The sequence below is a fragment of the Salmo salar genome, chromosome 14 (assembly GCF_965601325.2).
Source record: "Salmo salar chromosome 14, fSalSal1, whole genome shotgun sequence".
NCBI classification, from domain to species: Eukaryota; Metazoa; Chordata; class Actinopteri; order Salmoniformes; family Salmonidae; genus Salmo; species Salmo salar.
Window position 1 is genome coordinate 35426863 of NC_138304.1, and position 14486 is coordinate 35441348.

The following is a 14486-nucleotide window of genomic DNA, read 5'->3' on the forward strand; positions in this document are numbered from 1 at the left end:
TTATTTTTTTAAATGACTTTATTTAGTAAATGTTTTCTTAACTCTATTTCTTGAACTGCAATGTTGGTGAAGGGCTTGTAAGTAAGCATTTCACCTGTTGTATCAAATCAAATTTGATATCAATACAAAAGAATAGTTTTTACCCTTTTCTCTTTTCACACAACCCGGCACAAGCAACCGGCTAGCGTTCATTTCCTTTCTCCCACAATAACACTCCATCATCATTGCATTCTGTATCTATCACAGTTTTATGACCACAACAATAGAGGGTAAATATTATCTCGGAGCCACTCATATCCCAGTGTAACCTTTCGTTTAGTAAGCACCGAACATGTTATCGCTAATTTGTCATGGGCTTGAGCTGATATTATGGTGTTGACTCCTGGTGTTTGTTGTGTATCTCCTGTTTGTTAGTGTTCCTTTTTTTCTGTTATGTGACCACAAAAATCTATAAAAATGTTAATCATAAAAAAATGACTGAATGATTTACCGCAGTCGGCTCCGTCGGCGTTGTTCTCCAGCCGGGCGGTCTGAGTGTCGGACTTGAACAACTGCTTCCAGTGGTGATTCTTGGTGTAGCAGAGGTTGGGGTTTTTTGCAATGACCACGTCTCCGTCACTGATCTCCTTCAGGTTACGCAGCCCCAGGTGGGTGATGGTTAACTGGGTTATGGCCAAGCTCAACAGAACACTGAGAACAGAGAGAGGGGAGGGGAAATGGGGGGAGAGAGAGAGGAGTTAAAGGGATATTGAATGAGTCACATCCTCTCATTCACTGTCAATGGCACCCTGTAGTAGAAGCTGAGGTTTAGAGAGAGGCCAGGGACAGTAATCTTACCGCTTGGTCCGTCCACGGATGATCTCCAGGTTCTCAAATGGACTGAGGGACGTCATGTTCTCAGGCCAGTTCTGAATCAGCAAGTACCCTGGAAGATGAATAGATTTTTTTGTAATAATCGTGAAAAGTGCACTTTTGTCTGATTTGAACTGCCATGGCTCTATTCTTACCGGTAATTTCTCTGACCGTCTTGAAAACTTCTAGCTTGGCCGGATCCATCTTAGGTGCTTTGGTGAACGTGTCCCTGTGAATAGCAATAACAACTGTGGCATGAATCTGTCGTACTCGTGAATTGCACAATACAAAGGTTATAAATGATCTATGATGTTTCTACAATTTCAAAAAACCTTAATGCGCTCACTACTTACCCATGGATAGATGTGTAGATAATAGCAATGTTCCCATTGATTTTGGTACAGTTTTTAAATGTGTCAATGTTGGTGGCATTAATTGACAGAATATTGGCAAGTTTCCCCATTCCAAGTCCATTGCAAACTGTGAAAATTAGTAACATATTAATAAAAACAAAACGTGGCTACTAATTTCTTGCCACACAGAAATGTTAGTTTGAGAAATCACAAGCCCCCAAAAAAACAGAAGACTAGTGCAGTACATCAGGTTAAAATACATTTTTATGTATTAAGTAAAATTCAAAAATCGGAAAATCCTCTATTGGAAATAATATGGTATTGAACACAACCGTGCAGTGCATCTTTGGGGAATAACACTGGGGTGAACTTTACATGTTACAGAGAGGCACATTCATGCAGTATCATCGTGAACGCTACAGTCCCTGCCATCAGAATGTATAGTAGGAGTTGTAGCAGTATCAACTACCTTTGGGGCACAGTCCATCACACTTCTTGCACTTCCTGACCCCTCCCTCGTCCACCTCGTATGTGTCACCACTGCACGTCCGAACGCACGCTCCATGGTCCGTCACCACATAGTTATCTGAGGGGGAAAAAAACATCCAATATGATTATATTCTAAGAGTACACAATCAGCACTCATTAATCATATACATATGGTTCTAAAATCAAGTCAAATTAGAAACGATTAAAAAAAATCTACCAAGAGGATGTTTTCTTCAAAGGAATAAAACTAAGAGAATTTATAATAAACCTATATAATGCAATACTGCAGGACAGTATTGTATGCATGCCAGAGTTTGAGTGCTGATTCTAACAGAAAGTGGAGGCTGCTGCATTAGCACACACTAAAACTACATCATTCTCTTTCCTCGCTTATGCAGTTTATGATCAAACTCAGTCTGACTGACACTAACACCAGGCTAGAGGGACCATGTGGCCCCTTGTTCAAAATACCAGATCTGAACGTTTCACATCACTGAGACTCATACAGTACCAGTCAAAAGTTTGGACACACCTACTCATTCAAGGGTTTTTCTTTCTTTTTACTATTTTCTACATTGTATAATAATAGTGAGGAAAACAAATGAAAATATACTTTAGTTTTTAGATTCTTAAAAGTAGCCACCCATTGCCATGATGACAGCTTTGCACACTCTTGGCATTCTCTCAACCAGCTTCACCTGGACTGCTTTTCCAACAGTCTTGAAGGAGTTCCCACATATGCTGAGCACTTGTTGGCTGCTTTTCCTTCACTCTGCAGTCCAACTCATCCCAAACCATCTCAATTGGGTTGAGGTTGTGTGATTGTGGAGGCCAGGTCATCTGATGCAGCACTCCATCACTCTCCTTCTTGGTCAAATAGCCCTTACACAGCCTGGAGGTATGTTGGGTCATTTTCCTGTTGAAAAACAAATGATAGTCCCACTAAGCGCAAACCAGATGGGATGGCGTATCGCTGCAGAATGCTGTGGTAGCCATGCTGGTCAAGTGTGCCTTGAATTCTAAATAAATCATTGACAGTGTCACCAGCAAAGCACCCCCACACCATCACACATCTCCCTCCATGCTTCACGGTGGGAACCACACATGCGGAGATCATCCGTTCACCTACTCTCCATCTCACAAAGACATGGCGGTTGGAAGCAAAAATCTCAAATTTGGACTCATCAGACCAAAGGACAGATTTCCACCAGTCTAATGTCCATTGCTCATGTTTCTTGGCCCAAGCAAGTCTCTTCTTCTTATTGGTGTCCTTTAGTAGTGGTTTCTTTGCAGCAATTCAACCATGAAGGCCTGATTAACGCAGTCTCCTCTGAACAGTTGATGTTGATATGTCTGTTACTTGAACTTTGAAGCATTTATTTGGCATGCAATTTCTGTGGCTGGTAACTGTAATGAATTCTGGGTCTTCCTTTCCTGTGGGGTTCTCTTGAGAGCCAGTTTCATCATAGCGCTTGATGGTTTTTGCCAGTGTTGTAAAGTACTTAAATAAAAATACTTTAAAAAGTACTACTTTAGTAGTTTTTTGGGGTATCTGTACTATTTATATTTTGACTACTTTTAATTGTGTTGCATTTTGGGTTTTTATGCTTTATAATACCATAAAGAGGAGTGGAGCCAGTTGATAGACAAACAAGATAATTGAGAGGAGAAAGGAGACTGAAGAAGAAGAAGACATTGTGATACAGTGAAATAATCTGTCTGTAAACAATTGTTGGAAAAAATACTCATGTCATGCACAAAGTAGATGTCCTAACTGACTTGCCAAAACTATAGTTTGTTAAGAAGAAATTTGTTGAGTGGTTGAAAAACTAGTTTTAATGACTCCAACCTAAGTGTATGTAAACTACCGACTTCAACTGTAAGTATATTTTAGCAACTACATTTACTTTTGATACTTAAGTATATTTAAAACCAAATACTTTTAGACTTTTACTCAAGTAGTATTTTACTGGGTGACTTTCACTTTTACTTGAGTCATTTTCTATGCAGGTATCTTTACTTTTACTCAAGTATGAGAATTGAGTACTTTTTCCACCACTGTTTTTTTGCGACTGCACTTGAAGAAACGTTCAAAGTTCTAGAAATTTTCCAGATTGACTGACCTTCATTTCTTAAAGTAATGATGGACTGTCATTTTTCTTTGCTTATTTGAGCTGTCCTTGCCATAATATGGACTTTTACCAAATAGGGCTATCTTCTGTTTACCACCCCTACCTTGTCACAACACAACTGATTGCCTCAAATGCATTAAGGACAGAAATTCCACAAATTAACTTTTAAATAAGGCACACCTGTTAATTGAAATGGATTCATGAAGCTGGTTGAGAGAATGCCAAGAGTGTGCAAAGCTGTCATCAAGGCAAAGGGTAGATACTTTGAAGAATCGCAAATATAAAATATATTTTGATTTGTTTAACACTTTTTTTGGTTACTACATGATTCCAAATGTATTATTTCATAGTTTTGATGTCATCACTATTATTCTACAATGTAGAAAATAGTAAAAATAAAGAAAAACCCTTGAATGAGTAGGTGTGTCCAAACTTTTGACTGGTACTGTATGTGTTGTCTGTAGACTCGGTTGAAGCCCCCTATGTGTACAAAGTTTATAAAGCAGGGCTTCCCAGTCCTGGTCCTGGAGGGCCAAAACACTTCTGGTTTTTGTTTCTACCAGGTAGTTAATTGCACTCATTGGGTAACTCAAGTTGAAGACATACCGGGGTACTGTGGGCTGCCATTAGTAACTAAATGATGATCCGTATAACTTATTTTGTGTGTAATTTTAAAGTTCAAGGAGATACATCTGGTGTATTAGAAGCAATTATTGGTACCATGATTGTCTTCTAATATTTTATTTATTTACACGAAGATTGACCACAAAGATTGACAATTTTCCATTCATTATAATGGGGGAACCTGTTTTCTACTAACGATGCCTGCTGTACCACAGTCAGCTTTGAACTTCTGTGGCTTCAATGAGACGGGGGAGTCGTTCTCCCCTGGTCCCAGGTCTGAATTAGTCCGTGATTAGGAGAGGATGAAAACCAGAAGTGTTTCGGCCCTCCAGCACCAGGATGGGGCAGCCATGTTCTAAACAATCCTTATATCATTTATACTATACTGTAGCCTCATAGAAGAGGTAATGGGGGGACATGGAGGGGACAAGGAGGGCCATGGGGGTTTTCTTACGAGGACAAGTCTTGACGCAGGTGGCCCCGAAGTTGTACTTCCCGTCTGGGTTGTTGACCAATTGGTGAAGGTTGCGGTCGTAGAGCAGGAGGCGGGGACACGAGTCTTTACACATCCCATCATCCTGAAAGTCACGGCAAGCCTACGACATCAAAGAGGGTTGTGTTTATTAGGCACCAAACGGAAGAAAACAGACTGACACCGGGAAGGACAACCTGAACTTGTCCAATAAAAAATGCTTGTTTTCACTTTCCATTGCAAAATGTTTTAAATGTCCTAATCACAGTGCATGACTTGGACAAATAGGTTTGGGTACTCATTTTGGGTGCCGGTACTGTTTATATTTAGGTGCAGGAGCTCCGCAATACTTTTGAGCTACTATTCTACAAAGAGGAACAGGAGCTCAAACAGTAGAACATTTGAGGTGCCGGTACTCAGCTCCTGTGAGCTCCTGCCCAAGTCAAGTACTGCCTAATCGCCAATACGACCCAGCCTTCACTGACAGAGAGCACTAAGACCATATAACAAAGCCATATATACTCAGATGATAACACTGCATTTGTATTTCATGCCTTAGCTTAGCCAGAGAGGAATAGGTGACACTGGCTTAGTTCCCAGCTGGGGACCCAGCCTGATTCTCAAGGCACTGTCAAAAGCAGGGTTTAACCAGTGATAGAATGGGTCACTGGATGCAAGAGCAACACAATGTGGTTTCAATCATAAAGTGGAAAGAAAACACTGTTACGGGTCGGTGTATGGTGGGTCGTGACCAGTAAGTCACAAGGGAGCCTTATAAGAGATAAATAATAATGTGTGAAATGCAATGTGGGTCTGTTTCCTCAAACCCTTGACTCTTGAGTGACGACACTGTTATTGGGTTAAGAAATAACTTGAAATAATACATAATAGCTTGTGAGAGATGCCAGTGTCCTCCCTTTTGGAGTCACTCATGGCCTCTCTCCCTATAACCTCTGACCCCAGTACAATGTGAAGGTGGCTTAAGTCTCTCTCTTCCTGGTAAAATCACATGACATGGTAAGGTAATAATCCTGACCCCAGTACAGTGTGTGAAGGTGGTGTGTCTGTCAGTCTCTCACCAGACAGTCTGGGTCCAGTACAGTGTGAAGGTGGGTTATAGTTAGGGTTATGTCTAGGTCTGCGTCCAGTACAGTGTGAAGGTGGGTTATGGTTAGTGTCTCTCACCAGACAGTCTGGGTCCAGTACAGTGTGAAGGTGGGTTATGGTTAGCGTCTCTCACCAGACAGTCTGGGTCCAGTACAGTGTGAAGGTGGGTTATGGTTAGTGTCTCTCACCAGACAGTCTGGGTCCAGTACAGTGTGAAGGTGGGTTGTGGTTAGCGTCTCTCACCAGACAGTCTGGGTCCAGTACAGTGTGAAGGTGGGTTATGGTTAGTGTCTCTCACCAGACAGTCTGGGTCCAGTACAGTGTGAAGGTGGGTTAGGGTTAGTGTCTCTCACCAGACAGTCTGGGTCCAGTACAGTGTGAAGGTGGGTTATAGTTAGGGTTATGTCTAGGTCTGCGTCCAGTACAGTGTGAAGGTGGGTTATGGTTAGTGTCTCTCACCAGACAGTCTGGGTCCAGTACAGTGTGAAGGTGGGTTATGGTTAGTGTCTCTCACCAGACAGTCTGGGTCCAGTACAGTGTGAAGGTGGGTTATGGTTAGCGTCTCTCACCAGACAGTCTGGGTCCAGTACAGTGTGAAGGTGAGTTATGGTTAGCGTCTCTCACCAGACAGTCTGGGTCCAGTACAGTGTGAAAGTGGGTTATGGTTAGCGTCTCTCACCAGACAGTCTGGGTCCAGTACAGTGTGAAGGTGGGTTATGGTTAGTGTCTCTCACCAGACAGTCTGGGTCCAGTACAGTGTGAAGGTGGGTTATGGTTAGCGTCTCTCACCAGACAGTCTGGGTCCAGTACAGTGTGAAGGTGGGTTATGGTTAGTGTCTCTCACCAGACAGTCTGGGTCCAGTACAGTGTGAAGGTGAGTTATGGTTAGCGTCTCTCACCAGACAGTCTGGGTCCAGTACAGTGTGAAGGTGGGTTATGGTTAGTGTCTCTCACCAGACAGTCTGGGTCCAGTACAGTGTGAAGGTGGGTTATGGTTAGCGTCTCTCACCAGACAGTCTGGGTCCAGTACAGTGTGAAGGTGGGTTATGGTTAGTGTCTCTCACCAGACAGTCTGGGTCCAGTACAGTGTGAAGGTGGGTTATGGTTAGCGTCTCTCACCAGACAGTCTGGGTCCAGTACAGTGTGAAGGTGGGTTAGGGTTAGTGTCTCTCACCAGACAGTCTGGGTCCAGTACAGTGTGAAGGTGGGTTATAGTTAGGGTTATGTCTAGGTCTGCGTCCAGTACAGTGTGAAGGTGGGTTATGGTTAGTGTCTCTCACCAGACAGTCTGTAGGTCTGGGTCCAGTGCAGCCTGCAGCACAGTGTTCGTTGCAGCAGTCGATGGGGGACGGACCCTGACATCTCTTAGAGCACTGCTGGGCACAGTTCAGCTTCGTCACTATAAAGGGATTAGAAATGCCAAATCAAATGTTATTTGTCACATGCTTCGTAAACAACAAGTGTAGACTAACAGTGAAATGCTGAGCTACGGCCCTTCCCAACAATGCAGAGAGAAAGAAAATAGAAAAATAATAGAAAAGTAAAACACGTAATAATACTGTAAAAGTACAAATAAATACACAATGAGAAATGATAACTTGGGTATATACACAAGGTACCAGTCCCGAGTCGATGTGCCGGAGTAAGAGGTAATTGAGATAAATATGTACATATACAGTAACTAGGAATTAAGTAACTAGGCAACAGGATAGATAATAAACGGTAGCAGAAGCATTTGTGATTGGTCCAAAAAAATTGTGCAAAAAGGGTCAATGCAGATAGTTGCAGGGTAGCCTAGCGGTTAATAGCGTTAGGGCAGTACCCAAAAGGTTTCTGTTTGAATCCCCGAGCCAACTAGGTGAAAAGTCTGTCAATGTGCCCTTGAGCAAGGCATTTAACCCTAATTGCTCCTATAAGTCACTCTGGATAAGAGCGCCTGCTGAACAACTCAAACATAAAATAGTCTGGGTAGGTATTTAGTTAATTATTTAACTCAATTATTTTGGGGTTAGAAGCTGTTGGTTCCAGAGTTGGTGCATCGGTACTGCTTGCCGTGCGGTAGCAGAGAGAACAGTCTATGACTTGAGTGGCTGGAGTCTTTGAACATTTTTCTGGCCTTCCTCTGACACCGCCTGGTATAGAGATCCTGGATGGCAGGGAGCTCAGCCCCAGTGATGTAATGGACTTTATGCACTACACTCTGTAGCGCCTTGCAGTTGTGTATGGTTTAAACTTGAGACTTACACGTCTGGCAGTGTTCTGGGCCGGGCGCCCAACAGGAACCATTGAAGCATCCAGGATCACATCTTTTACCTACAAAAACATAGATACAAATAAAAGTTTAGCAAAAGATTAATGTTTAAGCAAATAAAGTTGGAATATTTGACAGTTGAAAGTGAAACATTACGAAACTGTTGGCCAAACTTGTTGAAGCAGCTTCCTGTTAATATCTTACAACATGAACCAGTCTAGCCTCAAGGGTGTATAAAAACACAAAACCTTGAATGGGATTATGGTAGGTACATTTATGTGATGCAATGTTTGTGTTGTAACAGGAGCTCCTTACAGAGCCGATTGTTGCTGGGTTCAGGTAACTGCATGTTGGGTTTGCTGTTACTGTTTACAATGTCCAACCACTGGATGGTCTCCACGTTACACAGCTGGTTGTCTGAGAACTTCACTCCTCCTTTCAGGATCTCTGGAAATTGGAGAGAGACTTGTTTATTTTCAGGTGGAAGCTAAATATTGGTGTGAATTAATCAATGTAATAAAGCTGTGTAGATGAAATACAACAAACTACTGAATCTTCAGATCCAGATGCAAGCCTAACTTCAACCCTAACCTCAAGCCTAACCTCAGCTTCATGTCCACATCCTGGTTCAACCCTAACCCTAGCTTCAACCTTAACCTCAACTTTGTGACCACATCCTGGTTCAACCCTAAACCTAGCTTCATGTTCACATCCTGGTTCAACCCTAACCCTCAACCCTAACCCTAGCTTCATGTCCACATCCTAGTTCATGCCTAACTGTAGCCTCAACCCTAGCTTCATGTCCACATCCTGGTTCAAGTCTAACTGTAGCCTCAACCCTAACCCTAGCTTCATGTCCACATCCTAGTTCAAGCCTAACTGTAGCCTCAACCCTAGCTTCATGTCCACATCCTGGTTCAAGTCTAACTGTAGCCTCAACCCTAACCCTAGCTTCATGTCCATATCCTGGTTCAACCCTAACCCTAGCTTCATGTCCACATCCTGGTTCAACACTAACAGTAGCCTCAACCATAACCCTAGCTTCATGTCCACATCCTGGTTCAACCCTAACCCTCAACCCTAACCCTAGCTTCATGTCCACATCCTGGTTCAACTCTAACCCTCTACTCTAATCCTAGCTTCATGTCCATATCCTGGTTCAACCCTAACCCTAGCTTCATGTCCACATCCTGGTTCAACCCCAACAGTAGCCTTAACCATAACCCTAGCTTCGTGTCCACATCCGGGTTCAACCCTAACCTTAGCTTTAACCATAACCTTAGCTTTGTGTCCACATCCCGGGTTAACCCTAATCCTCAACCCTAACCCTATTTCATAGCTTATAACTAGGGCTTAGAGTTTCCCTGGTTTGGCTCTAGTATGTGAGAAGTCCCACAGTGACTAGTCATTATGAGGCTGGGTATAGACCTGCCTGGACAGAGCAGGGACAGGCCTATAGACTGACCTGTGAGGCTGGTCAGAGGCAGCTCAGTGGTGCCTGCTCGCATGGACTTGTTATAGTTCAGCACCACAGCCAGGGCAAAGCCACTGTCATAGAGAGTGTGGCCTCGGATGATGCGCAGGCTGTCCAGGGGAATCCTGTTGGCTGTGTTGAGGGCGATCAGAACGTAGCCACCCACCTCCTGGATGGACTGGAGGCAAACAAGGAAAGGTTTAACTGGACTTCACACGCTATGCCAGGGGTGAACAACTCCACACCTACAGGGTCCAGCTCCAGTCCTGCTGGCTTTCGCATCAGCCTGTCTATATCCTCATAGCTAGACAAGGTTCACACAAGGGTACATCCAGTAACGCACTGATGCTATTCAGCATTATAAACTCAACCTAAGACAATTTCAACTGAAGCAACAAGGTTCTAATGAGGCTTCAAGTGTTTGACAGCTTGCTCGTTTTCAATGACATTGGACCATGTCCGTTAGGGAGGCACGATATATCGGTGACCATATCGGAATTGGACGATATTAGCTAAAAAGGCCAACATCGGTATCGGCCCGATGTCTAGTTTAACACCGATGTGCAAAACCGATGTCAAAGCTGACGTGCATACCTATATAATGTAGGTACATGATGTAATGACGCCACGGAAAATATAGCGCTACACGTGCAACACAGCATTCCTAACCTAGCCTACAATGTTTGCTGTGTGGATCGAGCAGTCAACAAGTCGAGCAGTCATTTGAAAGAGTAAGAACATTTCAGCGAGACAACTCAAAGGAGAAATCCATTAATGCCAAGATAATGGAATTCATTACCATTGACAATCAACCGTTCTGTCGTGGGTGATGACTGGTCAAGCACCGGTACACACTACCAAGTGCGCTATTTTTCAGATGTTGCCCTACCGGAGTTACACAGTAATAGTGTCACTGCTATTCGCTTCATGACTGACATTTGGACCAGCGATATCAGCCCCAATGAGCATGCTGAGTCTGACAGCACAGTGGGTCCACGAGGATTTCCTACTGAGAAAAGTAGTATTGCATGCTCAAGAATGTGCTGGTTCTCATACAGCTGCTGCCATTTGACAACATGAACACACTAGCTAGCTCCATTCGAACAACTGACTCGAGAAATAAGCTCATCAACTGCACCTGCAGCAGATTCGGTGGCATTCTCTCTACTGTGTCGCCACCATGGTCGATGCTATGTACAAGGACCGCTACTTCGATGCAGACAAGAAACAGGATTTACGTGAAATGTTACATATACAGCTGGACAAGATGGAAACAGACACAGTGACAGTGTGCACTGAGGAAGAGAGGCCACGGGCAGACAGAGTTGAAACTTCACAAGTATGATGAAATCCTGGTTGAGAATGAAACAAATGAACAATAAAACAGCACAGCAAGTAAGTGAAATAAATAGGTTTTGATTATGTTTTACTGGTAATGGGGTCATATGTAAATGACAACAAAATAACTTTTTGGTCAGTGTGTTGTGTGTGTGTGTGTGTGTAACCTTTACTAGGCAAGTCAGCTAAGAAAAAATCGTATTTATAATGACGGCCTACCCCTGCCAAACCAGGACGACGCTGGGCAAATTGTGCAAGGCCCTATGGGACTCCCAATCACGGCCAATGTAATACAGCCTGGATTCGAACCAGGGACTGTAGTGATGCCTCTTGTACTGAGATGCAGTGCCTTAGACCACTGTGTCCGTGTGTGTGTGTGTGTTAACTATTTAACTGTACTAGAATGCTTAAAAGGCCGCAAAAATGTTTAATATCGGTTATCGGTTTCGGGGGGGGGGGGGGGGGGGGGGTTTTAGCAAGGAAAATATCGGATATCGGTATCAGCCAAAAATGAAATATCGGTGCATCACTAATGTCTGTAGTTTAAAGCAAGCTTGTAAGGTGTTTTAAGCAGCTGTTATGTACATGTTTTTATCCAGTATTGCTTTCTCCAGACAAATGTGTTCCTGACCTGTAGCCTGGTATCTCTTATGGTCATTGTCCATGGGACTTGGCAAGACAGCACAAACAGATCTGGTACCAGGCTAGCATTCCTTTATCTTACCCTGAGGAAAGATAGATCATGGTAGTCCTCCATGTATGTGACCTCCAGGTTCTCAAGGACCACAGTGCAGTTGCTGTAGGTCTTGACCATGTTCAGGTAGTGGTCCTCTTTTGACCCAAGCAGGCTGAACCGGTTAGTGACGCCCTGGCACACTGTGGATGAAGAGTGAGGAGATGATGATCCAGGAAAGTAGACGAGAGCATCAGAGCGTAAACTTGAATTTCACAAGGAACATTTAGAGATAGTAGGCCCACTCATAAAAAAAACTTGATGAGGTGGCCAGAACAAATATGCCCTTGTCAAAATATTGCTGCCTTGATCTACACAGTGTACAAAACATTAGGAACACCTGCTCTTTCCATGACAGATGAATCCAGGTGAAAGTTATGATCCCTTATTGATGTCACTTGTTAAATCCACTTCAAATCAGTGAAGGGAAGAAGACAGGTTAAAGAAGGATTTTTGAGACAATTGAGACATGGATTGTGTATGTGTGCCATTCAGAGGCTAAATGGGAAAGACAAAATATTGAAGTGCCTTTGAACCGGGTATGGTAGTAGGTGCCAGGCGCACCGGTTTGAGTGTGTCAAGAACTGAAAAGCTGCTGGGTTTTTCACACTCAACAGTTTTCCGTGTGTTTCAAGAATGGTCTACTACCCAAAGGACATCCAGCCAACTTGACAACTGTGTGAAGCATTAGAGTCAACATGGGCCAGCATCCCTGTGGAACGTTTGACACCTTGTAGAGTCCATGCCCAGACGACTTGAGTCTGTTATGAGGGCAAAAGGGGTGCACCCCAATATTAGGAAGGTGTTCCTAATGTTTTGTACACTCAGTGTAGACAGGAAATATCTAAGCTACCAAGCCCACATACATGGATAGTGCTCATCATCATGCAGTCTCTGCTCAAATTCATATTGGCATACCCAACACAACAAAGGACACCCACTCTGTTTCTCTTTGGCTTCACTTCACATAGGTATCACAGATGTTTAGTATATTTGTTTGTAAGTGTGCAGAGTCATCATTTGGCTCATTCAGATGCATTAAATAGCTGATCTGGATTCAATCTACTACGGGAACTCAATCCCTACAATGCTAGTGCTTACTCATGAGTCGCAGTGAGCTCTGAGCTGGCTGGCTGTATTTATCTTGGCTCAGACTCTTTCCACTGCTATTCAGGCTAGTTAAAACAAACGCATAACGACTCTGCGCCATGTCATCTCTGCAGAAATGTTGGAGTTAATATTCACACACACACACGTTATTCATGGGGTCTATTATCTATTCCACTCATCTCCCTGTCACTAGGAAAAATAATGGCAGCATTAACGTTAAATCGGTCCACGAATACGGCATCTTCTGAAGTTTAGACAGGTTTTCCAGTTAGATAACAAGGATTATTTAAGGAATTCCTGGAAATTAAAGCCGGAGCCATTTTGCATGATAACTCCCATTCTTGGCACGAATCAACAAACTTCTCAGGATCTTCCAAGTGTTGTTGATGCAACAACAACTATAAAGCCTTTGAGCGAGCTACTACAACAAAAGCCTACGATAAAAGGATTATAATGCTCTAATCCAGGGTTTTCAAACTGGGGTACTGCAGTTGGTCCGCAAATTATTATTATTTATTTTAATAAAAAATTGTGACTTTATGTCAACAATAATTATTTTAGGAATATCACTAGCTGCAACCAGGGGCGAAAATCTGATATCAACTTTGGAAGGGACAATTACATTACATTTTCTCAAGAGCAATTCCTGAGGGGGACACCAAAAGTAGTGCTGTAACACATAGCCTACGTTTAATATGGTAAATGTATATTGAGGAACCAAAGAAATAAGGTGTTTGCCGTACTCCTAACTACCGGTACCCAAAACTACACAACTAATCACAACAGCAATACCATTGCCTTTAACAAATCTTAGTTCAGTCACCAGTTTAAGTTGAGAGTGGGGGTATCCATGGCATTTTCCAATTATGTTCCTATTTTACAAGTCAAAAAAATTGAGAACCTTTCATAATGTTGCCAAACAAAGACTCAACAAACTTACCTGAGACTCCCTGTCTCTGCCAGTCTGTCCCTGCATATCTGTCCCCAACTCTGCTGTCTGTGTGCCATCTGTTGCCTGCTCTGCCTAATGACATCATTGTAAAACATTTCCATTAGAATTTCATTTCTTTCTTATGAACATTTTATCAACTAGTCTTTGAGATATTAGGCTACTAGGGTTCTTACTTTGCGTTTTGGTGTACTGAAAAATACTCTGATGTCCGTCTTTTTTCTGCCATTTTTCTGCCTGGTTGGCTACACACACACACAGTATGTAGGTTATTTACATTTACATTTTAGTCATTTAGCAGACGCTCTTAGAGCGACTTACAGTAGTAAATGCATACATTTTTTTTTTTTTTTTTTCTTCTGTGCTGGCCCCCTGTGGGAATTGAACCCACAACCCTGGCGTTGCAAACACCATGCTCTACCAACTGAGCTACAGGGAAGGCATTTTACAGTAGGAGATGGGCTTCTATCATCTTATCTTCTATCATTCTATATGGGCTTCGATCTAAAAGGTAGCTAGCAAATGTGAAACAGATTGCAGTGACAAGAGTTGACAGCTGTATGAGTTCACCATTTACACAACATATGCTGCAACCTTTTGTA

The 14486-nt window shown here is 42.9% G+C and overlaps 1 protein-coding gene across 1 annotated transcript in view; it reads right to left on the reverse strand.

Annotated features, from left to right (window-relative positions):
- Positions 1 to 14486, reverse strand: part of LOC106569312 (epidermal growth factor receptor) — a 35348-nt gene extending 20862 nt beyond the window's left edge. Inside the window, exons 1-12 of the mRNA XM_082960930.1 lie at positions 13876 to 14486; positions 11817 to 11968; positions 9746 to 9932; positions 8596 to 8727; positions 8274 to 8342; positions 7310 to 7428; positions 4905 to 5046; positions 1675 to 1791; positions 1206 to 1332; positions 1008 to 1081; positions 838 to 925; positions 491 to 690 (exon numbers count right to left, since the gene is read on the reverse strand). Coding sequence (XP_082817056.1) covers positions 491 to 690; positions 838 to 925; positions 1008 to 1081; positions 1206 to 1332; positions 1675 to 1791; positions 4905 to 5046; positions 7310 to 7428; positions 8274 to 8342; positions 8596 to 8727; positions 9746 to 9932; positions 11817 to 11968; positions 13876 to 13972 — 1504 coding nt within the window. The 5' untranslated portion in view covers positions 13973 to 14486. The remainder of the gene's footprint in view (positions 1 to 490; positions 691 to 837; positions 926 to 1007; positions 1082 to 1205; positions 1333 to 1674; positions 1792 to 4904; positions 5047 to 7309; positions 7429 to 8273; positions 8343 to 8595; positions 8728 to 9745; positions 9933 to 11816; positions 11969 to 13875) is intronic.